A 27,522-nucleotide genomic window follows, 5' to 3' on the forward strand; every position below is an offset into this window, starting at 1 on the left:
ATGGCTTATTTTGCCTGCAGAGCAATGAGGCACTGCAACAGCCCATAAAAACCATCCTGAGTCCCTCTCCATTGCTGCTGGACTCTGGCTGTGCAGGAAAGCTGGGCTGGGGTTGCTGCAGCCTCATTTTTGCTCTTTTAATCACTGGTGGCTGTAGGTGTGTGTGACGGTGTTTGCAGGGGTCTGAGGGTGAGGGAAGAGATGAGGATCTGGCTCCATCCTTTCAGAAGGCTTGATTTATTATTTTATGATATATATTACATTAAAACTATACTAAAATAATAGAAGAAAGGATTTCATCAGAAGGCTGGCTAAGAATAGAAAAAGAAGGAATGAGAACAAAGGTTTGTGGCTTGGACGGAGAGTCCAAGCTGACTGTGATTGGCCATTAATTAGAAACAACCACATGAGCCCAGTCACAGATGCACCTGTTGCATTCCACAGCAGCAGATAATCAATGTTTACATTTTGTTCCTGAGGCCTCCCAGCTTCTCAGGAGGAAAAATTGTAAAGAAAGGATTTTTCATAAAAGATGTCTGTGACAGGTGTGGGGGTTCACTCATGCTCCTGCCCATTCCAGGGGTACTGAGCTGCTGGCAGCTGGAGCTGGGCAGCACCAGGGGCTGCAGGTAAATGCTGCTGGCGCTGCAGGCACTTTCACTTCCCTGGACTGCGCTGGAGATAAAGCCTTTTACATCTGTTCCTGGAGGCAGCGCGGGTCTTCCCATTTATTTATTTATTTTCCGATTGTATCTGATACAGCCTCAGCGAGTAATTGAGTGTTTGAGAGTGAAAAATTATCTCTCCGGCTTGGCCCTTATCTTGACAGCAAAGCAGCACTTTTAATTTAATTTTGTTCAGAGCATGTGGGTAACAAATTTCACTAATCGCTCTGCTGTCGCCCTCCGCATGGTAACGAGCCTCTTGTTTCCCAGGAAGCTGAACATAAACACGGAGCTGGATGCAGGCAGGAGGGGGGAGAGGGCTGGAGCTGCTTGGAAAATGAAGATGCTTTTGGTTGTGGATTCATGTGGCAGCATGGATTTGTCTGCTGGCTGCAGAGGGTGGTGGATGTCGCACGTGATGTTTGGCTGTATGGGGAAAAACTGAGGCACGGAGGGGTGTGCCCCGAGCATGGGGAGCTGTTGCAGAGCAGAGATTTGTGTTCTCATCCCGTTCTGTCAGTTTGCATCTATTCCATCTATTCCATTATAAAATAATGGATGGAGGCAAATGATGATTTGGGACTTTTTTTTTTGAGGCTGCAGCCCAATTCCCCAATCCCAGCTCAGCCTGCAGGGTGACAATGGGACAGCAGGCAGTGTGGTGAAGGTCCAGCCAGAATGAACAACTTGAGTCCTGAGACATCTCCTGCCATGTCCTGAGCCCTCCCTGCCACCCTGGCCTCCTCCTCGTTTCTAAAATCAATTTATCTGTCTGCCCAGCCCTCTCTTGCTGAGCACAATCCTCCCTGGGCTGTGACTCAACACAAACTATTTCATAGATAATGATTACTTTTTTTCCCTCCTTTTTCCTGTAGGAATAATGTTTTTGCTACACTGTATTGAAAATTGCTTTTCCTTCTCCTTAAAATGAAACCTTCCACTCAGATTTGCCTTTGTGCTTGTACATTGTAAAATTGGGACTCATTTGGAGTGTGAAACAAAAAAAAAAGATCGGGCCTTAATTCCAGGAGAAGTGCTTTCATTGATTTTCATGAAAGAAAATTCCAGTGCAGGCAATATCTACCTTTAAATATGTAGCTGTTTCTTTAATGTGATTTTATCTCAACCAATTCTGCACTGAGAACATGAAAGCAAAACTGACTTCATTGATTTTAATTGTCCCTGCCTAGAGAAATGAAAAAAAAATATAGCAGTGCCAGGAGAGCAAATTGAGTTTGCACAAATTCTTTCCCCCCTTTGCTGTGCCAGAAGGTTTGAGATGTGTGGGCAGGAGAATCTGCCCATGGTGACCCTGGTGCTGATGGGGCTGGTGGATCAGCATCTCAGCCTGTGCCACTTTGCTCATCTGTATTTCCCCCTCTCTCCTCAGCTGCTCATTCCTTGCCCAGCCTTCAAGGCTTTGCCTTTGCCCCCTTGCTCCTCTGGGTTGGAGTTTGCTGGTGAGTTCTCCCTGCCAGCTGCAGCAAAATGCCCTAGAGCAAAGGGGAGCACCACCAACAGCTGTATAATGAGGAATCAAATGCATTTATTCAGTACATAAGGCTGTATAACTCCAGGAGCACCTCAAGAGCCGAGGCTCAGGCTGCTGGAGGAGCACAAGAGCTCACTGGGATGCACAGGAGCTCGGTCAATGAGCCCTTGACCTTGCTATGGGGTCCAGCTGCCCAAGCCCACCCTCCCTACAGTGCCCAAGCCACTCTTGGCACCTTCCTCCCCCTGACCCACAGCCCAGGGCTGCCTTTTCTCCCTGTGCTGTGCTGGAGGACGTCTCAGCTAATTGCTAGAGGATAATTCATAAATGTTAATAGTATTAATCTGATTCAGCATGTGCTCAGCAAGATCTAATCCTCTATAAATCCAGAAGCGACTCTGATCTCACCCTTCTGCTGCACAGCGTGCTGCCTCTCCTCCTCCTTTCCTCATTCCCTCCTCTGTGCACCCTCTGTGTCCTTGGAGGGGCTCCTCAGGGCTCTCCCCCAACACAGGGCAAGCAGAGCTGCCACTTGAGGGCTGATCCACATCCTGCTGGCTCTGGGATGAGGCTGGAGGCAGCCCATTGCCCAGTGAGCCAGAGCTGGGCTGGAGCTGTGGGCACCTTCATTGGGATTTCTCCAGGACTGCAGTGATGAACATGCCTGAGGAAGAGGCTGTGGTGTAGATGGTGTGTGATGGAACACCAGCCTGTGCTCTCCCCCCTGCCTGGGGGGCTCATTGCATCCACATCCCTCTGCTTTAGAAGGAAGGGGCTCTGGGTCACTGTGTGAAGGCTTGGTGGGGTCATGGTGCACCAGAGCTGTGTCTGACTGGAAGGAGCATTTCCCATCCCATTTCCCATCCCATTTCCCATCCCCTTCCATCCTTCCACCCCATCCTGTCCCCATTTCCCATCCCCATTTCCTATCCCAATTACCCATCCCATCCCAATTTCGCTTTGCAATTTCCCATTCCATCCCAATTTACCATCCTTGTTTCCCATCCTGTCCCATCCCAATTTCCCATCCCAATTGCTCATCCCATCCCTATTTCCCATCCCATGCCCCAGAGGGACCATCCTGCTGAGGAAGAGGAGGCTGCAGGGCAGGAGGGGAGGCAGGCAGCGCTGCTCCCTCCCCGTGCAGGGCTGCTCCATGTCCAGAGCCTCCTGCCAACAGCCACAGCTCCTCTTAATTGGCGTTTGCCTTGATTGGACATGATTTGTCCCTCGCAGGACACCCGGGGACGTGTCTGTGTGTGAGGCTGTCCTGGAAACGCTGCTCTGTGCTATTAATGAGCCTCTGCTGCAACACAACCATGGAGCATTAGGGGAGCCCCATTCCTCCTGCATGGCTGCGACAGCGGTGGGGGCTGGGAGCATCCCTGGGTGTCAGATGGGCTGGGATGGGCTGGCTGTCCCCAGGGATGCTGCTGTCCCCAGGCTGGGCTGGGCTGGCTGTCCCCCAGAGGTCCTGCTGTCCCCAGGGATGCTGTTGTCCCCCAGAGGTGCTGCTGTCCCCGAGCTGGGCTGGGCTTGGCTTGGCTGGGCTGGGCTGGCTGTCCCCAGGGATGCTGCTGTCCCCGAGCTGGGCTGGGCTGGGCTGACCTGACCTGTCCCCGAAAATGCCACTGTCCCCCAGGGATGCTGCTGTCCCTGGACTGGGTGTCCCCCAGGGATGCTGCTGTCTCCAGGGGTGCTGCTGTCCCCCAAAGATGCTGCTGTCCCCGAGCTGGGCTGGGCTGCTGTCCCTAGAGGTACTGGTGTCCCCTGGGATGCTGTTGTTTGTCCTCAGGGTTCTGCTGTCCCGAGCTGAGCTGGGCTGGCTGTCCCCAGGGCGTGCTGCTGTCCCTAGGGGTACTGTTGTCCCCTAGGGATGCGGCTGGGCTGGGCTGGGCTGGCTGTCCCAGAGGTGCTGCTGTTCCCTGGGGATGCTGCTGTCCCCAAGCTGGGCTGGGCTGGCTGTGCCTCAAGTGCTGCTATCCCCCAGAGGTCCTGCTGTCCCAGAGATGCTACTGTCCCCCAGAGGTGCTGCTGTCCCAAGCTGGGCTGGGCTGGCTGTCCCCCAGGGATGCTGCTGTCCCTAGGGGTACTGTTGTCTCCCAGGGATGCTCATGTCCCTGGGCTGGGCTGGCTGTCCCCCCCAGGGGATGCTGCTGTTCCCCAGAAGTCCTGCTGTCCCCTAGAGGTGTTGTTGTCCCCCCAGGGGATGCTGCTGTCCCCAAGCTGGGTGCCCTGCATGCAGCACAGCTCGTCAGGGGTTGCTAAGCACTCCCAGCACTCGCTGTTCTCCCCAGCCCCTCTTCCTCAGGAGCTGGGAATACATTTCCATATCCGAGTGGCCACGGAGCGTTCCCTGTGATGCCATTGTCTCCCGGGGGGTGGGGAAGATTGCAAAGCACTTGGCGTTTAACACCCACATATGGTTAACACCACGGGCTGTGTGCTGATAAAGAGGGGGTAATTAAAGTTTATTTTTTTTTTTATAGACTAATCTCCCAAGCATGTATTTATGAGCCTGATTTAGAAACAGCATATTACTGAGAACACAGGATATTTGTGTTGCTCATAAATCCATACGTGTTCTGAACACACCTTTTCTCTTTCTTCTTTTCTTTTTTTTTTTTCTTCTTCTCCCCCCTAAATTTAGGCAGCACTGCCAATATTAAGAAGAATTGAGCCCAGAGTTTTGTTGGGCTTTTTCCCCCCTCCTTGTTTTTTGGGCAGGCAAAGGAAAGTGTACAAAGCAGTGAGTAATTAAATGCACGAGGAAATGATATTTCAAAGGAGACACGGTGCGTTTGGAGGGGCTGTTTGCTGAGTGTTTACACCAGTGCCTTTGAATTTATCTTCATCTTGCAGCAGGTGCAAAATCTTCAGGGGAATGTGGTGCTTTGCAAGCGGTTTCTGAGCAGGGATTCGTGTCCTCACCAGGATAATTTGCACTGGGGTTTGAGGGGAGACAAAAAAATCCTGGGTGGGGAAGGTGGTGGTGGCCAGAGTCCTTCTGACCACGGCATTGGACCTTCCTCTTGTTTCCCAGTCTAATTAAGCCACCCTTAATTAGAGGGAGCATGTCAGGTATGATTCTGCCCTGAAATGGAGCACTTTGCTTTTCCTTTCTGCTTCTCTCTCCTTGGATTTTGTGGGCTGTGGGGAGAAGTTCTTTCTCTCTGGATAGAAGTAATTTATTCCTATTTTTCATCCTGATGGTGTGCCCTGCCCTGTTTGGGTGCAGATTCCCTGGGAATCCCCATGGTCCAGGTTTTTCCCTCCAAAACTGCATGGCTGAGCACTTGGAAATCCACTCACTTTGTTGCAACCTTTGAACACTACAAAAACATCTTTGATTAAGGATATAGAGAGATCATCTTAATGTATGAAGCATTTATTAGGGGAGAGAGATCTGGAGAGTGAGTTTAATCTCAGCCATGCCTGGTTACCATCTTCCTCCTGGGCTTTTTGAAACCCCACAAGACCCAAACCAGGGTTCTCTTGGGTGCTGGAGCTCTTAACCATCCATAAAGGTCTTGTATTCCCCACCCAGCTTCCTCCTCTTGGAAAGGACATTGATACCAGATTGTTTGGTGCACCTGCAGTTTGAAATCTGCCCTTCAAGCACTTCCCTGAAGGCCTGGAGATGACAAGGAGAGGAGGGAAAGCCCAGGCTTAGCCAGGCCAACCTCTCATTTGTGACATTGGGTTTATTTGGGGCTGCCTGAGCTACTGAGCTGGGTTTAGATCCTTTCCCTGGGCTGAAGAAGGAAGGGATCAGTTTGTCTCACCTCTGGACCAGGGTGCAGCCCTGGAGAACCTGCTGAGATGGGTTTGGTTAGCTGGGCCTTGCTGAAAATACATTTGCTTGTGGTTTTAAAGGCTTGGAGTGAAGCTGATTATCTCCAGATAGGTTTTTAAATGCAGCACAGCAATGCTGGAGCATCAATGGTCCACAGAGCAGGGAAAGAGATGGAAAACAAAATTCCAGTCCCTCTCTTTTAAGTGCTTTTCTAGCAGTCTCCCGTGAAACCTGGCAGCTAACTGGTCGTGAACAATAAAGAGCTGAGCTGGAAACCCAATTTCAGCTCGAGCAGAAGCCCCCTTGTTTTGGTTCAGTTGGTCAAAACCAAACATGAGGCACTTGTAGAGGTCAGTGGTTAGCAGTGATGGAAATGAGAGAGTGCAGGAGGGAAGGGAGTTACAGGAGACTTGGAGCAATTGTCCCTTTCCTTGAGCAGCCAAGCTCAAACTCAAGGAACTGTAAAGGGATTTTTGCTGTTCCAAGCCCCTGTGCTGCTCTCCTCTGAGTCATGGGGAGAGAAGAAGCCACATGGACCACTGGGGATGTGAAATCCTAATTCCTGCAGCTCCACTCTGGCTGCAGTTTGGTGAAAGCTGCCATCATACCTGGGATTTGGGCTCTTTGTGAAAAGGGGATAATACTTGTCTCACTCATAAGGGATTTATGATTTAATGTTTGCAAAGTACTCTAAGACCCTGGATTGAAACGTGATTTATAAGGGTGAAATCCAGCGTTGTCTGGTCCATTCTATATTTGATTTTGTCCACTTATCCTCATGGGGGCTTTTTTCCCTTCCTTTTTTTTCCCCTTTTTTCTCCTCCTCTTTTTTACTTTTTTGCATTCGTGTTATAACTTCAAGCCAAGCAGGGGTTGTGGCAGGCACAGTATGCCCAGCAAGAGGAGGAATTTGCCTCCCATGGAAGTGCTAACTTATGCTGATGATATGAATAAAGATTGGAAAAGAAAAAAAAAAAGAGGATTGCAAGGTGAGGGGCACAGAGTATTGGCAGTTAAGCTGCGAAATAGGAGTGGGATGGCTGTTTAGATGATCCATGCATAAGGAAAGATGCTTCATAAATAATCAATTTACTTGCTCCTGTTGGTCTCAGTGATTGGGAGGTATTTTCCAGCAAATCAGCCACTTCTCCTGTCCTACAAACCCAGGTTGGAGCATTCCCTGTGCAGGCTCCAACCAGGGGAAGCTGTGGTGGGGTAATCCAAGCCTATGTCTTTGTGCTCCTACTGAGCCTCTATCTACAAGAAAATATCCAACTCTCAGTGGCACACCAAGCACATTCCTATCACATAGTAGACCCTAGCCCCTGACCCATGCTATGAGCAGCCACTGCTCTCCTAACCACCTCGGGTCCTGCCCCACAGGGTTTCACAGTGGGTTGCGAAGCCAACCAATATTGACAAGAAGTGATGGTGGTTTCAGCAGGGAAGCATGGCAGGTGTGATGAGTGATTCCAGGGAGGAGAAGTTCCCAGGGAGAGGGTCTGTACAGGGCTTTGAGCAGGTTTTTTTGGGGGGTTCCCTCCTCTAGCCAAATGAAACCCCGTGCCAAACAAGGTGTGATGGGAACCCTGGGGTATGCAGACCCTTCTTGAGCTCCCGTCCTTGTTCTCCACGCCTGCCTTCCCCATGTTGATTCTCCCCTGCCTCTGCTGACAAAGCCCTGGGCACATCTTTCCCTTCTGGCCCCCCACCCACCCACGGCTGTGTGTGCCTTGCAGGTTCCATGAAGAGCCCCGTGAACAAGACGGCGCTGACACTGATCGCGGTCAGCTCCTGCGTGCTGGCCGTGGTGTGCGGCTCGCAGCTCTCCTGCCCGCTGACCGTCAAGGTGACGCTCCACGTCCCCGAGCACTTCATTGCTGATGGTAAGACACTCCTAATCGTGGCATGGCATTCCTGTTGTGGTAATAATTGGCACTGACTCCATGATTCCAGAAGGCTGATCCACCGCTTTATTATACTATACTTGTTAAGAAACCCATCGCTGTGGCATTCACATTCTCTGAAAAATCCCTTTGCCCAGGGTTTTTCTCCTGGGAAGCTGAGAGGCTTCAGAGAAAAAAGAAAACAATTCTTATCTCATTTGCTTCTCCTGTGTTGAGCTCATGTGGAATGTGTTTGGAGATTGTTTACCCACAGGTGATTATTTCATTGGATTCAGCTGTGAGTTGTTTTCACTCTTTGGCTAATCAGGGCCAAGCTGTGTCAGGACTCTGGAAAAAGTCAGGAGTTTTCATTATTTTTAGTATTCGGTTAGTATCCTTTCTGTATTCTTTAGTATAGTTTAGTATAGTATTCTCTAATATAATATAGTATAATAAAGTAATAAATTAGCCTTCTGAGAATATGGAGTCAGATGCATCATTCCTTCATCAAGGCACCCCAAATATACAATACATCGCCCTTACAGACTGTCTGATACAGTCAGACCAGATTGGTCAATCCATCCAAACACCATCACCATTGGCCAATTAAGAAACCACCCTTAGGTAAACAAATCTCCATAACACATTGCAATGTTCAAAACAGGTGCAGCAAGTGAAGATAAGAATTGTTTATTATTCTTCTCTCTGATCCTTTCAGAGCCTTCCCCAGCCTGGGAAAGTTGTGCCTTGCTCTCTGTGGCCCCCCCCTCCTGCTGCCCCTCTGGGTGTGTTTGGGACATGGAGATTCCTCTCTTTAGGAATGCCCCAGCTGTGTTTGGCTGCAGGGATCTCCCTTTCCACAAGCACATCTGCGAGCCCGAGGCCAAAATCTCAGTCATGTCAATTAATATTATCGTTGTTATCATTGGTGCTAATTGCGTCTGATGGATATTTCTGTTCTCCTCCAAACTCGTTGAGGAGCCCTGGGAGCTGCACAGACAGGCAGCAGCAGAGCTGCTCATCCCAGCCCTTGCAGCAGCATGGAGGGAAATTGCTGGGGTTTGAGCAAAGGCACAGATGCTTTGATGAATTAGACAAGTGCTGCTGTCACTATTTATTGCTTTCTCCAACTGGGCTCCTTGCATTTGTTGTGTTTCACTGACCTTTTCTTTATAATGTGCAGTGAGCGTCGAGTGCAAGTTTTCAGTAACATGAGGGCAAATTTCATTTTCTTCCAGCAGACAGGACCCATTATTCAGTCGGTTCCAATTCCTCAGCTCCTGCACTCGTCTCACTGCTTGGGGCATGCAGAGGGGGCACTTTCTCTCTGCCAGAAACGTGCTGCATGCAGCCAGTGCATCAGCAGCTGCTGGGGTGTCCTGGTGCAGCTAGCTCTGGGACAAATCCCTGCTTTGGGAGCTTTGGAATGGAGAGCAGCTCTTGGGGGATTGTTGTTTTGGGGAGGGGGAGATGGTTAAAGACACACTGTGACAGTGGTCACAGGGGTTTTCAGGTGAAGGGAGGGATGAGAATGTTGACTCTATGTTCAGAAGGCTTGATTTTTTATTTTATTATATATATATTGCATTATAACTATACTAAAAAGAAAAGAAGGACAGGTTTCCTCAGAAGGCTAAGCTAAGAATAGAAAAGAATGAATAACAAAGATCTGTGTCTCGGACAGAGAGTCTAAGGTATCTGGTCTGTGGTTGGCCATTAATTGTAAACATTCAAGGTGGCCCAATCATAGACAAAACCTGATGCATTCTACAGCAGCAGATAACTATTGTTTACATCTTGTTTCTGAGGCCCCAGCTTCTCAGACGAGAGAAAAATCTCAAGAAAAGATTTTTCACAAAAGATGTCTGCGACAACACACAGTGGCATGAGACCTGCAGGGACCAGTGGAGAGGAGTTGAAATCATCACCCCATGGCAGAATGGGAGTCACCAGTGTGTTTGAAGTGGGATTAGCCCTGCTAAGATTGGTTTCTGGGTAGCTGAGATAGCCCAGGGATCACAGCTTGGCCCTTTTAGGAAAGAGGAGGAGAGATCTACTTTGTGTTCACACATTGGAGGAACTGAACATGAGTTCAGTGGAGACATGAAGATAACATCAAGGCGTGGATGCCACATCCCTGGAAGTGTTCAAGGCCAGTTTGGATGGAGCTCTGAGCACCCTGGTCTGGTGGAAGGTGTTGCTGCCCATGACAGGAGGTTGGAACAAGAGGATGTTTAAGGTCCCTTTCAAGCCAAACCATTCTGTGATTTAAGGATTTGAAACAAGGGACTTGTCTACACATTGGTTTTAATGATTGTCCAAGCCACATATGAATATTTGAAATTTTCAGAGATGGTTCCAAGTAACTGGAGAACAGAAACTCCTGCATTTGGGACATGAGGTTCCTCCAGTGCTAACTTGTGTCCCTTTGGGATGGGCACTGGCCAAATCAGCACTTGGACTGGGAGCTCACACTGGTTCTGGTGCTTGCTGAAGGTCAGCCAGGAAAGAAGGAATGGAGACAGGACCTCAGCATCCTTTCCCCAGCTTGTGGTTCTGGCCCAGGAAAGACAGTGTGTCCTGAAAAAGAAAATAAACAAAATGCAGTGAGACTCCATAGAATGAAAGTGGAAAGCTGAACCTGTGCTTGTCACCAGGAAAGGAGTGGCAATGCAAATTATGCAAATGCAGGGAACACTCGAATGAAAATGACAATGAAATACCAATAAAGCAGATTAATATCCTTGAAACTGGGGGAAATGGGATGATCTCCAGTCCCGACTTAATGACTTTTCTGAAGAGAAAGTGGCAAGAGGACTGGTAACAACGGTTTGGAGAAGAATTAAAATGAGCTTTGTAATGAAACTGTAAAATATAATTACAAACTGCGAAAACTTTTTAAATATTTTTTATGAGAAACAGTCAAATTCTTCACACAGAAGCAGCCAAGACATTTTGCAGTGGCTATCACTTTCCCTGAAATCTCAGCATTTTATGTGATGACAGTCTCTTGCTTGGGAAGAGAAAAAGCTCTTAAAGTTGTCCCTTCTTTTTGAATAACAGCAAATCCCAAGGCGCCACCCAACTGGCAGCGAAATATTACAAAGCATTTAAAGACATCACAGAACTGAGCTGGGCTGGGAAATTTCAATGAAACCCAGGAAAAGTGTGGCTGGATGTGTTTGCCAAGGCTCAGCACCTGCATTTTAATGCTGATGGAGAAGAAAGGACCTGCTCCTCCCTGGAGATCTCCTGTGGGGGATTAAATGTGGTTTTTACAGAGGGTTGGCATCAGCATCCCTGTGGCACCGAGGTGACAACAGAGCTGACGTGTTTGGCCTGGCAGAGTCTGGGAGCTTTGATCAGTCTTGTAGCAGCTTCTGGTGTGGCACCCGACGGTGGCACCGCGTCTCGCGGGTGTCTGTGCGCGCTGAAATCGTCTGAATTCCCAAAGCTGTTCCCTTTGGGGCTGCACAGGATGATAAACCAGGCTCTGGGAGAAGGCAGCCATGGTGCATTCACAGGAGATGTTCCCATTTGAGGGAGTGGTGCCCTCTCCTTCCCTTTTCAAATGTGGGATTTTCAATAGGCACCAGGAGCCAAGGAAAAGCTGAAAGCGGAGCTGCTACCGGCACCTCTGCAGGAGGAGCCAAACAAAGGCAGAGGCTGAAAGAAATCGCTCTCCTAGACGATGAGAACTCAGCTTTGAAGGAAACTTTAAATAGATGCCAGCCAGTTCTGGCGTGCCAGCAGCCAGAGCCAAGAAAAGAAAGAGGGGGGAAGCCTCCCCAAATGTCTCCAGCTTTGGAGAAGAGCTGCAGCAAGAATGGCGTTAGAGAAAGCAGCTCCAGAGCCTGCTGGAGTGGCAGGGTGGGAAAGGGGAGGGGAAGGGCTGGCACTAGAAGCCAACTGGCAGCCAAGCTGGGAGGATATATTCCAAGCAGCAGTTCTATAATAACCAGCCTGTCTCTATTGCCCTTATTTCTCCCTGGGTTTGTTTTCTTCCTTTTGTTCATTTGGTGGGGCGCCCCTGCCTCGCTCCCTGCTGAGCAGTTATTGCCTGGTTTGCACAGCTGCTGTGCCTTCACTTCGTGGAGCAGCTGGATCAAGGAGAGCCTGCCAGGAGCTGGTGGGGAGGGCTGGGGCCTCCTGCTTCCCAGAAACGAGTTGGTGCCTCTAAATCCTCTCTATTCAAACACAGTGCTTGGAGCATCCTCTCCTCCCTTCTGCTGCTCCAGGGTTTGTGTCTCGAGGCAGCCCCTGCCCGTGCTGAGCAGGAGGAATTGTTCTAAATTCAGAGGTGCCTCAGATTTATGGAAAGAACTGTAGTGGCTTTTATGAGGATATGGAAATGCAAGGCATTATTTAGAGGACCCTTTAGCTGTGTCAAAGGGGGGAAGAAAGGAGAGTCCCTCCATCTGAGTAATAAAACCTCTTATGAATATGGGAGCCACTCAGCTCTACATTCAGTAGTTGTTTTTTTGGCTTTGTTTTTTTCTTGTAGGTAATAATTCAAAAAAGTAGAGCTGGAGCAATGGGAACGGCTTGCAGGGAAGGCAGGGTGGAGGAAGATACTCTGGAGGGCTCAGCCTGGAGTACGTCCTTGCTGCACAACAGTATGAAATATAGTATCAATTAAAGCTTCCCGTTTTTACAGCCTGTGAGAGGTTATATACGGTGTGGGTGGATGTTTGTACTTTAGTGGGAGAGGTGGGTGAGATCCTCCAGTGGTGCAGAGGGAAGCAGGAGCTGCCTTTAGTGAGGGGCTGGTAGGGCTTTGTTTTATAAGTGGAAATAAAGCAAAGGGCATAAAGCAGGTTTTTGTCAAAGACATTTCAGGGCATTTACAGCCTTCTTCCCTCCTCTTCTGAGGTGTGTGCCAGGGAAGTTGTGGTGATCCTTCTGTACCTTGCTGGGCTGTGGGATGGGTGTAGAGGGGGTGCACAGAGCTCAGTGTGGGCAGGCAGGGATCCAGTGTGTGGGATCAGAGCTTGGTGTGGGCAGTGTCCCCACCTTGATGAGCTGCCCGTGTGTTGGCTCTGTCCCTCCTGCCAGTGTGGAATCCTCTTCCAGGATGAACGCTGCCCTGAGAGCAAACCCAGATCCCCCCTTGCAAAGCCAGGAGTCCAGCAGAAGTGGAATTTCTACTCAAGACCGTGTTTTGTGTTGGAGCATCTGACAAGATGGCAGAGAGAGGTGGAGGGAGCTGCTTTTTGTTTATTCTTTTAATCTCCTGCATCTGTGTCTGCCTGCCTGAGCGAAGCCGTGCTGTCCTTGCCATGCAGCTGATCAGTAATTGTTTCATCTGCAGATTATTTCCTACCTTCCCCCACCACTGTTTTCTCCAAGATGCTGCTGAATTGGATGCTGCTATTAGCAGCCTGTGTTAATTTTCCCTGAAGACTGCTCTGCTGACTGCAATTGTTGGGACTCACAACAACTTCTCATTTTGGTTTTAATTAAATGTGTTGGTTTAAACTGTTTGTTTTTGACATCTCCTGCTCAGTCTTCTGCAGCTCTTGGAGGTGACTGAGCATTGCCTTGTGCCCTCAGGGCACTCAGGATGTGCTGTATGTGTGCTCACACAGAGATGAGCCATGGGAGGTGGGGGACTGGCTGTGCCCCATCCCCTTTGGCATCAAGAAGAAGCTGGACACACTCTCTGATTTTCAGGTGAAGCTCCCCAGGTTTGTACCAGGATGGAGAAAGAGATCTGGTCTCAAAGCTATCTCAGGTCAGACTGGGTGGAGCTCTGAGCAATCTGGTCCAGTGCAGGGTGTCCCTGCCCATGGGAGAGGCGTGGAACAAGATGATCTTTAAGGTCCCAAAGCATTCTGTGATGCTGTGATCTTTTCAGGCTTTCAGAAAGATTCTGAATTTGGGGTCTCCCATGTTCACCAGCTGTTCCCAGATCCATATTCCCCTCTGAAATCAACAGAAGGAATTGGTTTAAAATATTTTTTTTCTTGTGCTGTGTTCTCCTCCCAGGGTTTTTTGCTCTCTGGAGACCTGGGTCAGGGCTCTGACAGAAGCAACACTTTCTTGCAGACTCAGTGTCACGTCTGGCTGCTCCAGGCCCTGTGTGTTTCATGTAAGGTGGCCGTGTTTGGGGGCAGCTTTACAAATTGCATTTTATTCCAGCAGCTCGTAATCAGCAGGGTCACCTCGGTGTCTGTGTTACAGCTCACTCCTGCTCCCGTGTCTGCTTCCCTGGCAAGAAAATGTGAGCAAATGGCTGCAGCGTTACCAGACATGAACTCTAAATATTAACATCAATTTATGAACTGTATCAGCGTGGATCAAAGGGATTCCAAGACGGTTTTACAGCACGAACGCTCTTTGCATGAAGAACTAATCAGCTTCTGGAGGCTGAAGTACATCATGTTTATATCGTGCCTTTGGCAGGCTGGTGAACCTGCTCAGCTGCTGCCCAGCTCCCCAGCCCTGTGCCTGCCAGAGGCATCCCCAGCTCCTGGGGCAGGGAAGCCAAATGTTCTTCCTTCTCCTCTGCAGGATTGAGTGGAGCAAAGCCAGCAGGATTGGCATTGGATTGGCATTGGATTGGTGTTTGCATTTGGATGGTGTTGGCAGGTGTGATGGTGTTCACAGGGGTCTGAGGATGAGGGAAGAGATGGGGATCTGACTCCATGTTTCAGAAGGCTGATTTATTATTTTATGATATATATTACATTAAAACTATACTAAAAGAATAGAAGAAAGGATTTCATCAGAAGGCTGGCTAAGAACAGAATAACAAAGAATGATAACAAAGGTTTGTGGCTCAGACTCTCTGTCTGAGCCAGCTGACTGTGATTGTCCATTAATTACTAACAACCAACATGGGCCAATCCCAGATGCACCTGTTGCATTCCACAGCAGCAGATAACCATTGTTTGCATTTTGTTCCTGAGGCCTCCCAGCTTCTCAGGAGGAAAAATCTTAAGGAAAGGATTTTCATAAAAGATGTCTGCGACAAGCAGGAGCTGCTTCAGAGCTGGGAAGTATTGCATGCTGAGAGATGCCCCCTCCCCACAGGGGTGGGCACTTGCTGAGCTTTACCAACACCATTTACCCTCTGCTTTGGGAGGGATGGCACATCTTTGATCAGCCAACCTGCTCTCCCTCCCATAGATGGAGATGCAAACATTGAATTCTGCATTCATACAACAAGCTTATCGCAGCTCCTCTGTGCTTTGTGATGTGATCAGATTTGGGCTGGATTTCCCTGAACCCTTTTCTGATATCTGGAGAGCATCACTGTCAGAGAGCCCCGGGCTGCAGCGTGGGAGCTGGGAGATGCAGAGCATTAAGGAGAAGATTTTTAGGGTTTTTTTTTTTTTTTTCAGGAGTCTCATTTCTGTCTCAGCCCCTGCTGGCCCAGATGGCTTCTGAGGACAGAGCTGTGCTCTTACCAACACCTCCACAATGACTTTGTCTAAAGCTGCCATGGGAGATCTCAAGGCAGCATGAGCTTGACCACAAGGCAGGGTGGGCAGATTCCTTCTTGCTTAAGTTTAGGAGAAGTTGGCAGAGCCATCACCTGCCTTATAAATACATTTGTTGTTTGTCAGGAGCTCAGCCCTGGAGAAATCAAGGCTGAGTGACAAGAAAACCCAAAGAGAGAGTCTGTCAGAATGATCAAGGAAATGTAATTTAACACTTAAATTGTAGCCCTGCTCCTCCCACAGGAAAGGTGGTGCCACTTTGAGCTGTAATTGCACACAGACATGTACTGCTAATTGACTTCTGCTTTGCCAGGGTGGAAAAGCTCTGGGAGGATTAATGGTGTTCCAAAGGGATGGAGGCTTGATCACCATTGGGTTGGGCAGGTGAGAGCCCATGGGTGCAGTTCATGTGCTGAAAATACACCCTGGAGTCAAGCACTGTGAGACATAAACTGTGAGTGCTTCAGTTGAGGGAGGATTGAATGAAAGATGTGTCCATAGGCTTGTGCTGTTTTCTAATCTTTCTGTTACAGCTTTCTGTTTAAGAAATTCACCTTGTTCAGTGAGAGAAATAGTTAAAACAGAGTAAAGAGGATTGTCAGGATTGTCTTGGATTTTAACCTGGTGTGATGCTGACCCTGGATTCAAACTAGACTATAGAATTTAGAGTTTGACTTAGAACTATTTAAATTATTCTCAGATCACCTGGTTTTGTGCTGGGCAGGTGAGGGATGGTAAAGCTGAGTACTATGTTAGTCTGTGGGTGCAGTCCTGCCCCAAATCACATTTCCTTGCTAAAGTCAGTACATGTGTGTCCTGGGCTCCCAAAGTGTGTCTGGCTCTTTGGCATTTTCTGGGAGAAATTTCAGAAGCAGAAGTTTCCATGCCCTGGGCCCAGGACAGGAGAGGGAGAGCTGATCAAGGGGAAGAGCTGATAGGGGAGGAGTTGTCTCTTTGGGCAATGTTCTTTCAAGTTTAACAAGGGGGAAAAAAGGGTTTCTAAAGAAATCAAATAGGGTTATTCTTTGTACCTATAGAATGAAGCCAGAGGGATCATCTTTCCTCTAGTGTTTATAAAAACTATCTGTAACAGGATTAGAACTGTATGATAGCATAGGGCTGGATACATTAATAGAAACCTATAGTATGACCTCCCATTGCTTCCCAACACAAAATACTAATTTTAGATGAAAAGGAGTTTTGTTGGCCAAGAAACAGTGAATGGACCAAAGATGACAAAAAAGAGCAGAGGGAGGAATAAATAGATGTTCTTCAAAAAAAATTATATTTTGATCTTTTGCCTTGAAAAGAAAGAGAAAGGAAAAGCCAAACCCTTTTGGCTGCCTTTTGGGTGCTTTGTTCTTTTCCCTTGTTAGATATCTCTTCTGAGCTGTTTTATCCTGTTGTGTTCTTGAAAATGATTTTTGAAATGTCAAAACTTCAAGCCTCTTTTGTCAAGGCTTAAGCAATTCCACTGAACTTTGAAGGAGACCCCAGCATGAGAGACATGAACTTCTGATGCTGCCTTAACTCACCCAGCTTTGATCAGCGCTGGGGAGGGAACGGGGGGAGTGGAAAACACACGCGCACAGAAACCCAAACAAATCAATCCCCTGAGGGGTTGCTGGACCTTGTGGAGCTGAGAGGGGGCTGGAGCTGTGTCCTGGTGTTCTCCACACTGCTCCGTGGCATTGGCTGGCTTGTAATTCCAACAGTATTTGAGAGACATGTCCTGGTACGGAGTGTTGTATTTGCAGGGAATGCCCCAACGAAGGTGGGAATGATGAATCTGACTCCATGTTCTCACAAGGCTAATTTATTACTTTATGATACTATATTATACTAAAGAATACTAAACTATACTAAAGAATACAGAAAGGATACTTACAGAAGGCTAAAAAGATAATAATGAAAATTCCTGACTCTTTCCAGAGTCCTGACACAGCTTGGCCCTGATTGGCCAAAGAGTGAAAACAACTCCCAGCAGAATGCAATGGAACAATCACCTGTGGGTAAACAATCTCCAAACACATTCCAGATGAGCACAACACAGGAGAAGCAAATGAGATAAGAATTGTTTTCCTTTTCTCTGAGGCTTCTCAGCTTCCCAGGAGAAAAATCCTGGGCAAAGGGATTTTTTCAGAGAATGTGAATGCCACAGGTATGGGGTTCCTCAGAGGTGGTGCTGGGTGCAGAGTTGTCATTTTGTTTCTGTATTCACTTGGTTGGTTGATGGCTGCTTTACCCTGAGAACTAAATGTCGCTGTTCAAGGGAGATTTCAGCAAGGCTTTGAGTGGGAAGCTTGACATTTGTGTCCAGGAGAATGCCTGGGAGGTTGGACGTGGGGACAGCAGGGTGGACAGTCCCTCCTGTATCTTCAGAGTGTCTGTGCTGGGATCTGCTCTGGGGACTGCAGCTGAAGGGGTGCTTCAAACCGGGTGTGGGGGTGATTTAGTAGGGTCTGAGGTCCTTGAGGAGGGTTTTGGGAGGCTGGTTTGTACTGGGTTTCACCCCCCTTAAGTCCTCCATCACTTCCCTTCCCTCCATCCAGAGATTGCAGTCGTGGAAAACAAATCCAGCTGATGTTCCCAGCAAGGTGTTTGAAACAGCTTTCGCTTGGAAAAATGTTTGTTCTTGGTAATTTCTAAAAGAATTTGTTCCTCAACCTGCCCTTTCTGAGCTTTTCAATGTGGTTTTGATATGTATACGACGGTGACTTTTGAGAAACTGTTTTCTGTGTGTGGATTCTTTGAAAGTGAAGTGAAAAATTTTGTGAAAAGGCTTTGAAATCATCAGAATTTTAGCTTTCAAAATATTTGTAGAGTGCCTTTTTTCTGTTATTTATTTCACAGGCAAGCTATAAAGGGATCAAGGTTGGGGTGTTTGTTTGTTTGTTTGTGTTTTCAGTGGGAGAGAAGGTGATGAAGGTGTCTGTGAATGTCTCTCAAAACCTTGCCACACACTCAGCTTCAGAGATGTGAGAAGTTTCCTTGCTAGAAGTTGTTCCTTCACTCCTCTGAGGAAGGAAAGGGAGGAAAAGAAAGGGGAGGAAGGAGGTAAAGGACAAAGGAAACTAAAACCTTTAATTTCCCTGGGTTTGGGTTTTTCAGACTGAGGTAGAAAAACCTCCATTTTGCACTGAGCCTGAATTTTTGGATTGAGAGCTTTTCACTGCTGCTTTTCGAATAAACAAACAAACCAACCCCCATAAAAACCTGATAATGAGGATGACTTCTCAATCAGAATTACTAAAATCAAAATAATTAATCTTCAAAATACCTGGAGCCAGAGAAGGGGCTGGAGCAAAAGTCTGATGAGGAGCATCTGAGGGAGAAAAGGAGGCTTGGGGGAATCTTCTCACTCTCTACAACTCCCTGACAGGAGGGTGGAACCAGGGGGGGTTTGGCCTTTTCTCCCAGGGAACATTTAGGTTGAATATAAAGATTCTTTAGGTTGAATGTAAAGATTTCTCTGATTTCTTCAGAGAAAAGGGTTGTCCAGCCCTGGCACAGCTGCCCAGGGCAGTGATGGAGTCCCCATTCCTGGAGGGATTTAAAAAGTGCATGGATGTGGCACTGGGGACAGGTCCTGGTTGCCTTGGCAGAGGAACAGTGGGATTTGATGATCTGAGAGGTCTTTTCCACCTGAATGATTCCATTTTGGGGAGCCCCAGAGGTCACCCCTCCATCACCCACCTGCCCATGGAGCAGATCCTGGAGCAGGATCCTCTGCCAGCTTCATCCCTCTGGGTACCAATGGCATGTCTGGTTTGTGTCGGGTTTACTTCTGTGACTTCCAAGCTGTATTTTAACCAGAAGTGGGGTTCATTAAATAGGGATTTAATCAAGAGCTGCTGGTTTTGCTCTTCAGTCCTTGGGTGCAGAGGGAGTTGTCTGTAGCTGAGTCTCAAAACAACCCTACGTGCTTCCCAAGCCTTGCTCTTTATTAGGGAGCTGCGGAAATCAGGAGGAAAACAAAATTGACAGGTTACTACTTAGACACCTACATGTAAATAGTAAACACTCCCAAAGGGTGCACAATGCATTTCTGTTTGGGAAAAGAAGCCAGCAATTGTTGTTATTGGTATGTAAGGCTATCTTTAAAAATTCATTGAAAAGAATAATTAGGGGATAAAACCACGTGGCTCTAAGAAACTTCTTTGTGCTCAGTGTTTCTCTGCTTTGCAGTGGTGCTGGGGGGTTTACCCAGTGATTTACTGCTGCCTTGTGTCTGATTGAGATGTATCCTGCAGCCTTGGTGGGGCAGCCCCTGCCTTGCTGTGTCTCTGATGTCTAATTCTCATTTGCTTGAGCAGTCAGCAGCTTGGCAGCCTCCACTGGCTTTGAGTTTAGACATGTGTCTGTGAATGTGTTTATGGTATATAAACACTCTGAGTGTCAAAGACCCAAGTTTATGGGAAATTAGGGCTTGGATTTAGCTGGTGCTGAGATCTTGGGATGCCTGAAAATGAGGTCACTCACTGGGATGCTTGACTCGAGGCTCTGCTTGTTTTATCCTTTGCATGGCTAATGTGGTGCAGGATGAGGGTGAGAAGGGCTCCCTCTTGCTAAGCATCAGGGATCCTCTTCAAAAGGAGATCCAGAGTTTGTGTTCAAGCAGGTTCACGTGGGGTGGCTGCTGCTGCAGGCTCATTGTCCTGCTTTTTTAATCTCTTGGCTTTCATCAAAGTAAGTTGGGGCTTCAAAGAATGGTGTCCTAGTCCTTTACTAAGGGCCATAAGCCTTACAGTTTCATAACAACAGGCCCTGGATCTGTAGACTTGCTATCCCTGGGTAATCTCTGAGAAGGATTTCAACATTCAGACAGTGGTTGCAAATTTTGCCCACGTTGCAAGTCCTCAGACTTAGTGCAGAATCTCACAGCCACCTTTCCACTACCTGGTAGTTCCCCTTGCCCAGTCCTCCTTGCAGGTTTCTTCTCCCCTCTTTTTAGAGGCTTTTACCATGGTGAGTTTTGCAAAACACCACTTAATGGCAGAGGTTTTTTGGCTCCTCTCTGATCTGTGCAGCACTGTTATGGAGGCAGTCTTATAATCAATGTAATTGAAGATCAGAGTTAATGAGGACCTCTGTGCCTGCAAAATCCCCCAAGCGATGCTGGGCCTCAGATGTTAGATAAGGAAATGATTGGGCTGAACTGAAAATCTATTTGGCTAATTAGATGATGCATATTCCCAGATGCCAGTGGGGAAAAATACATTTCGCAAAATAAAGAAGCATAAGATTTTGTAAGAAAATATTTTTGGCAGGAATTCGCTTGTAACTCACAGGAGGGAGAGGGTGGGGGAGTGTCTGGTATGAGATAACTCACACAAGAAGTTGTGTGTTGGGCCAATCCACTCACCTTCCACAAAAGGTGAACAGGCCCTGCTGCTGCTGCCCATCTGTGCCCTGAGCTCCAGGTGCCTCCAGGACAATTCCTCCTTAATGCTCTGGTTACAGATCAGAATAATTACACTGGTCCTCATTTCTGCAGAGACCTGGAATCAAATCCCAGTAGTGCAAGGGCAGAGGAGCTGGTGGTCCATTTGCTGGAGCACATTGCTGTGGAGAAAAATGGTCAAATGAAGTTCTTTGGGACCAGCTGTCAGTGATGTCGCAGACATCTTTTATGAAAAATCTTTTTTTTAGGATTTTTTCCTCCTGAGAAACTGAGAAGCCTCAGGAACAGAATGTAAACAATGATTATCTGCTGCTGTGGAATGCAACAGGTGCATCTGTGATTGGTCAATGTTGATTGTTTTTATTTAATAGCTAATCACAGCTCAGCTGGCTCGGACAGAGAGTCCAAGACAGCTGCCCTTGTTATTATTCTTGCTTAGTTTATTTTTAGCTAGCCTTCTGATGAAATCTTTTCATTTGTTGTTTTAGTACAGTTTTAATGTAATATATATCATAATATAATAAATCAAACTTTCTGAAACATGGAGTCAGATCCTTGTCTCTTTCCTCAACGTGAGACCCCTGTGAACATGGTCACCCAGTGAACTCATTATTATTTTACAGATCTTGTCATCACAGCAGCTCCTGAAGAGTGCGGTGCTCTGATGCTAGGCCAAAATGCACATTTGGGGTTTTTCTTTCAGATTTCCACACTCACCTAACACACTTTTTTCCCCATTCCCCACAGGGAGCAGCTTCGTTGTGAGTGAGGGCAGCTACCTGGACATCTCTGACTGGCTGAACCCAGCCAAGCTGTCCCTGTACTATCAGATCAATGCCACGTCCCCCTGGGTGAGGGATCTCTGTGGACAGAGGACCACTGATGCCTGTGAGCAGCTCTGTGACCAGGACACAGGTAAGGGAAGCTGTGTTAGAAGGAAACCCTTGGAAAGCTCAGAGATGTGAGGGAGAAGGTCTGTCACTGGGTATTTTGATGGCTCACCTCTGCTCTAGCCTGGTGGTAGGCATAGGGGACTGAGGGGTTCTAGCAAGGTCACAAACTGGGGACCCCCATCAGCAAAGTGTTCACACAAGATGGGGATTTGAAATGGTGAATTTACCAGTTCTCTGGTGTGACAGCTGCAGGCATGTGGAGTTTTTCTGCTTCTCAGTTGGGTTGTTCTGCTTCTCAGTTGGGTTGTCCAGTCTGGACAATGTGAATTTACCCCATCTCCATTCCTCTTCTGGCCATTTTCACTGCAGAGCACCACAATTCCCAGTAGTTCCTGCTCGTGCCTGGTGCTTACCTAGGTTGGATGTGTCCTCCAGCCCTTCCTGGTGGAGTTGTGAGCTCTGCCATCCCTCCTCATCTCTGATGAGAGTTCTGCTGAGCTGTTCTGCTGGTGTGCAGCTCCTGCCTGTGGAGCAGAGCCAGCCCTGGTGGAACCCAGGTGTGGGACTGGCCAAAGGACAAGTGTCACCTTCCCCTCTGTCTTTGTTGGGTGACACATGGGAGTGCTGCAGTGAGCCAAGAACACAGAACATAGCAAACCACACAAGGTGACAGGACCTTGCACAAGAGGATGGCCTGGGGACTGTGCTTGGTTTTTGTGCTGTGACTGACCAGTGGCTCATCAGCCTTGCGTTGGATGCCTTCTTGGTGGTGTGCAGACAAGTGTCTCTGTGGTCCTGGCTTGATGAATGTCTGAAAAGCACCCAAACCCCATCTCCTTGCAGAGGGATGCCATCCCAGCTTACTCCCAGCTCTCCTTGTGAGCCATGAGCTTCTTCACCCTATGTGTGTATGAGATTCATGGCTGCAGGTAAGGATGTTGGTGTCTGGCTCTGCCAGAGGGTTTAAAGGATGGCTCACTGTGGAGAAGGCTTTTCCTAAGCCTCCCAAAGCCCCTGACTGTCATAATACATGGATTAGAACAAGAAATCCTTCAGAGTCGTGAACACCTCATGGGGTGCTGGGGGTGACCCTGTTCTCATCCCTCCCTGCTCAGCTGAGATGCAAATACTGAACTTGGTCTTACAAACTAATTTTACTGGTCAAGACAATCTTCTCTTCTTAAGTATTCCTGTTCCTCAAGGCTTGTCTGCATGGCAGGCATGGCAAGAGGGTGATGCTGCATGAATTCCCTGTATAGACAGCCCTGGGCATCACCCAAAGCCCCAAGCAGGGCTGGGAGGTGCCAACAGCCATGCTGACAGATGGAGGTGGTGCAGGAGGAGGCTCTCCTCATCCAGATGTCACAGAGCAGAAAGATTTTTTGTTCCAGGCATTGGCAATACACAGCCACCTCAGTGGGAGAGGGGAGCTGCATTCAGCTGTCCCCTGGTTCAGAGGGGGAGAGAAACAGCTCTGCCTTCAGCAGAAACCACAAGGACACTGTATGGAGCCAGAGCATGACTGCCCTGCTGGAAGAGCCCTGTGGCTCCCCTGGCCAGCCCCATCCTTGGCAGGGAGCAGGGCTGGCTGATCCTGCCGTGGCCTCGGTGTGAGGAGCTGCTGCTCTGCCCTGCCGGCCCAGCTGCTGCTCCTGCTGTGACCCCGGCTCCCAGAGCAGCTTGTCACTCCTGCTGGATGCCCCACGCTCCAGCAGGATGTGTCAGATCTGGTTTGCAGGGAAGGGAGAGATGCTCATTATCCCGGGAGTTGTGCTGGAGCTGAACCTCGGCAGCTGCTCTGCGTTCCCAGCCCTGGTGCCCGTGGTCCCTGCCTGCCCAGGGTGAGGGCAGAGCAGCTGCATCCCAGCCCTCAGGGCCCTCTCCTGAAATCTGTCCTTGGGCTTCTGTTGGGGAAGACGAAATAGCAAAGCCCTGTAAATATGATTGCCTGGCAAAAGACTTTGAGAATATAGAAAGTATAAGTGAGATTGAAATGAAAGCAAGCTTTGAGATCCCTCAGTTACTGTACAACTGGAAAACAATGGTGTGGCCAGCTGAAGGTAATCCCCTTTTGATGGAACAACACCCTCTGCCTGCAGACAGGCCCAAGGGTCAGAGCAGACCCTACAGCTTGGCAGAAGAGGCCCAAAGAGGAGTTTTTAGGGTTTAAAATGTAACACACTATGTTAATGTAATGATTCTTATAAGGCTGTATGTAAATGCTGTAGGATTTGTATCTTGTACTAGATTGGTTAGTGAGAATCAGAATATTCAACACAGAAGAAGATTTATGGTATTGTAACGGGAACCTCACTCTCTTACCCTTTTATTCTCTTACCCTCTCATCCTCTCTCCCCCTCTCTTCTCTCGGGCCTGCTCTGAGCTGTGTTTGGCAGCTCCCAGCAGGGCCCTGCACCCAGGCCCTTTGCAATAAACCCCACATTCCAGACCTGGCTGCAGAGATCTCTCGTCTCCATCCATCCCCACTGTCCTACCCCCCCAACACTCCTACAGGCTTCTTCCCCCTCTCTCCAACCTGGCAGTGTGCACCTGAATGAACCAGAATTTTTCTCCTGTTTCTGCCAGTTGGATCCTCATGGATCGAGCAGGACTGGTTGATGGGGCTGCTGCCCTTCATAGCCTAAATCTAAAACTCCTTTAAGAGGCCCAGACTTCACAAGAACTGAAATTAGGCCTTTGGAAGTACCTGCTTGACCCTGCACCCCAGGACGTAACCCTGTGTACCATGTCTGCTCATCACCATTGACCAGCCTTTAACTGGGGACAAATTTCCCCTCCAGGCTGAGGCAGACTGTAACCCCATGATATACTGCATGTACTTTCAGATTTATTTTTATTAATGTCGTTCTATTTTTAAGGGTGATTTATTTTTATCACCATGAGAGAGGAAGGCCTGTGGTTTTATGGCAGCACATAAATCCTGTCTGGATTTCAACCTTTTTGGGTCAGGGATTTTATCCTCTCTGTGAGCATCCCAAGCGATGGGTGCCAGGGATTCCCCTGCCCTCTGCCTTCTCAGGCTGGACAGAGCATCCATGAGAATGATGGACTGAAATTTGTTCTCTCTGGAGGCTGAAAACCTTCAAATTGCCCCTGTGAAGAGCAGCAGAGCCAGCATTGAAGTCCTCCAGTCTAGGGTTGCTGTTGATAATTGCTGTCCCTAGATGTCCAGGGTGTCTCTGTTTCGGCCCGTGCAACTGAAGAACGAGTCTGGACTCTTCACTTTTTGGTCTTGAGGTTGTTTATTAATTCTTATCTATAAAATTTTCTTTCTGCCCAGCTGAGATCTGCTCAGCAGGGCAGCCACAGGCATTCTGTGTTGTCCTTTTATACTACAAACTACATATAACACATTTACACTGAATTCCCAATACCTATCACCTGTGTTAGACAGTGCACTTCTACTCTAAACCAATCCCAAAGTGCCAACAGCACTGCAGAAAATGGAGAACAAGAGGAAGAAGAAAGGCTGGACACACCCAAGTTCCTCCATCTTGTCCTCATAAGCCCCATGCCAAAAATCCTAAAATCTACATTTTCACCCTGTGATCATTTTGTTATTGTATTATTCAAACCTGTGTGACTTTCATGTCCTCATACAAAGCTGGTAATTTGCTCCAGGGGTCATAATCAAATCCCCAGGTGCTCTGGGCAGTGTGCCAGGGTCTCTGAGCCCCCCAGCCGGGTCCTCAGCAACTCTGGACACCCAGAGGGATGCACTGAGCTCTGACACTCCAGCACATTTATGGCTGATCTGCCTTCAGCCATACCCATGGCAGTGTGGATCTGCCTTGTCCCAACCTCCCTGGGATGTGGACCGACCTCTGTGGGCAGGACCTGTCCTTGGTGGCAGTGCCATGGGCTCCTGGCACACCTTTGGACAGAGAGCCCCAGGTGACACATGCTCTCTCTGGTGACACTCAAGCCCAGCACGTTCTTTGGGTTGGAGTTTGAGGTGGGATTTGTCTGCACAGTATATTGACATGTCACCCTGGACGCTCAGTATCCCTTCAGTGTGGAGAATAATTCCCAGTGAAAACAGAGGCTCTGAAACACTAGGAAATGCCAAAATCCACTTTGTTGCCTGACCTTAATTTGCCTTCCCTTGCGTCTTTGTCGTGTGACTCACTGTGTAATTAAATGATTGCTGCCCCCCTGACAAATCTGAAACCTGTGTTGCGAAGCCCCAGCTCATCAGAGCATTTCAGACGGAGCACTGACATCTGCACATGAGCAAAATGCCATCTCCCTCATCCCTCCTGCCTTGGAAACAGCCAGTCTGGTTGGTCTGACTGCAGACCCAGAGACAAACGGGCACAGCTGGGATGTGACACAGTGACCATGCCCAGCTGCCACATCAGATGGGACAGGCAGGATGGGCTCCTTGGTTGGAGATGCTCAGCCAAAACTCCCCATCCTCCTGGCAGGTGCTGCCTGTGCTGTTTGAGACCAGAACAGGGCCGGTTTGTTGTCTTGTGGGACTGGCTGTCAGCTCTCCTCACTCTCCATATTTTGAAGAGCTGTGGGAGCGCTGCTGGTGCTGCTGCTCGTGCCACGCTCTGGGATACCCCTGGGTACAATCCAGGAGTGCTTGCTGCCTCGCTGGCCTCCCTCACCAGCCTCCATGAGAGCATCCCTTTCCAGCAGCATATGCAAATCCTGATTTGTGAGCACAATTACCTGCTTTGTATGCACAAAACCCATCCACTTGCACATTCTGTGGGCATTGCTGAAGAGACCTGCTGGAGAATCAGTCCCTCAGGGCCAAATGCTGGAAGAAACAGCCTCTGATTTTGTGCTGTCAGGCTTGTTGGAGCAGTGGCATAAATGAGATGGATAGCTACCTTGATTAGCAGGTGCAAATGTGTTGAATTTTTTTTTTCCCATCTATAAATCAGGCTTTTCTTCATCAAAATTCTCACATTGCATCCACAATTGGTAGCCCTCCCCCAGTCCCCAAAGCATGAGCTTGAAAGAACCAGATGAAATGTAGTAGCAAAGGTTCTTTTCTGGAAATTGGCAGGAGGAGATATAAAAAAAAAAAAGAAAAAAAGGGTTTCCATCATCATCCAAATAGGCCAGTTTGTCACCAGAGCCACAGATGGTGCTGCTGTCTGGGTAGGACCAGGGGTGTGTTGTGGGCAGGAGGCAGATTAAAGTCATTTTACATTTTACACAGAGCTGTTTTTTTTTTTTTAAGGGCAACCTGTTAAGGGGATTTGGAGGTTGCAGAGCTGAGCATGTAAATCAGGAGATGACCAACCTTGCTGAGGGTGTATTTGTGTTTATGGAAACAGCCACCTCTTCCTATAGTTCAATTTAATACCATGCAGGTTCTGTGCACACCGAGTAATATTTGTTTGTTCTTGTGCTCCTCTGCTATTTTTGCTGTTTCCCGGTGCCTTTATTGACTCAGACTTTTATAGGACGAGGTTCTGTCTCTCCAAGGTATGGAGTTTAATAACTTGGTCAAAACCCATGTAATATGCCATTCCTTTTCCTGTGGTGGCACAGCTTGCCTCGTGCACCAAGCAGGGCAGGAGGCAGTTAACTCCCAAGCTAATTTAGCTCCAGGCTGGAGTGTTATACATAAACAGCAATCAAAACTCGTGCCTGCCAGGGGCCGAGTTAAGGTTATCTCTGCTGTCTTTGCACTCTCATTTTCTGCCATTAGAGTGTTTAATCCTGCAGCTGCTAATGTTCTTGTAATGGCATTTTCTGTGCTTGTCTAAAGAGCACAGGGAGGAGGGAAGAGGGATGGGTTTTGCTGGATGGAGCTGCTCCTGAACCCATCCTTCTGACCGGGCCATCCAGCCAGTGCTGCAGGGGCTTCTTATCGCTGGCCAGGTCTCTGTACAAATCACAAACGGGACAGGGCTGCTGTGGAACTGCCTTGAGCTGTTTTATTTTCCAGCATCAG

The 27,522-nt window shown here is 48.3% G+C and overlaps 1 protein-coding gene across 3 annotated transcripts in view; it reads left to right on the forward strand.

The window, feature by feature from the left end:
• ASTN2 (astrotactin 2) overlaps nt 1-27,522 on the forward strand; it is a 354,980-nt gene that overhangs the window by 118,647 nt on the left and 208,811 nt on the right. For all 3 annotated transcript variants that reach the window (XM_064728027.1, XM_064728028.1, XM_064728029.1), the window contains exons 6-7: nt 7,693-7,839; nt 21,436-21,603. In XM_064728027.1, coding sequence (XP_064584097.1) covers nt 7,693-7,839; nt 21,436-21,603 — 315 coding nt within the window. The remainder of the gene's footprint in view (nt 1-7,692; nt 7,840-21,435; nt 21,604-27,522) is intronic.

The sequence above is a fragment of the Zonotrichia leucophrys genome, chromosome 17 (assembly GCF_028769735.1).
Source record: "Zonotrichia leucophrys gambelii isolate GWCS_2022_RI chromosome 17, RI_Zleu_2.0, whole genome shotgun sequence".
Lineage (NCBI taxonomy): Eukaryota > Metazoa > Chordata > Aves > Passeriformes > Passerellidae > Zonotrichia > Zonotrichia leucophrys.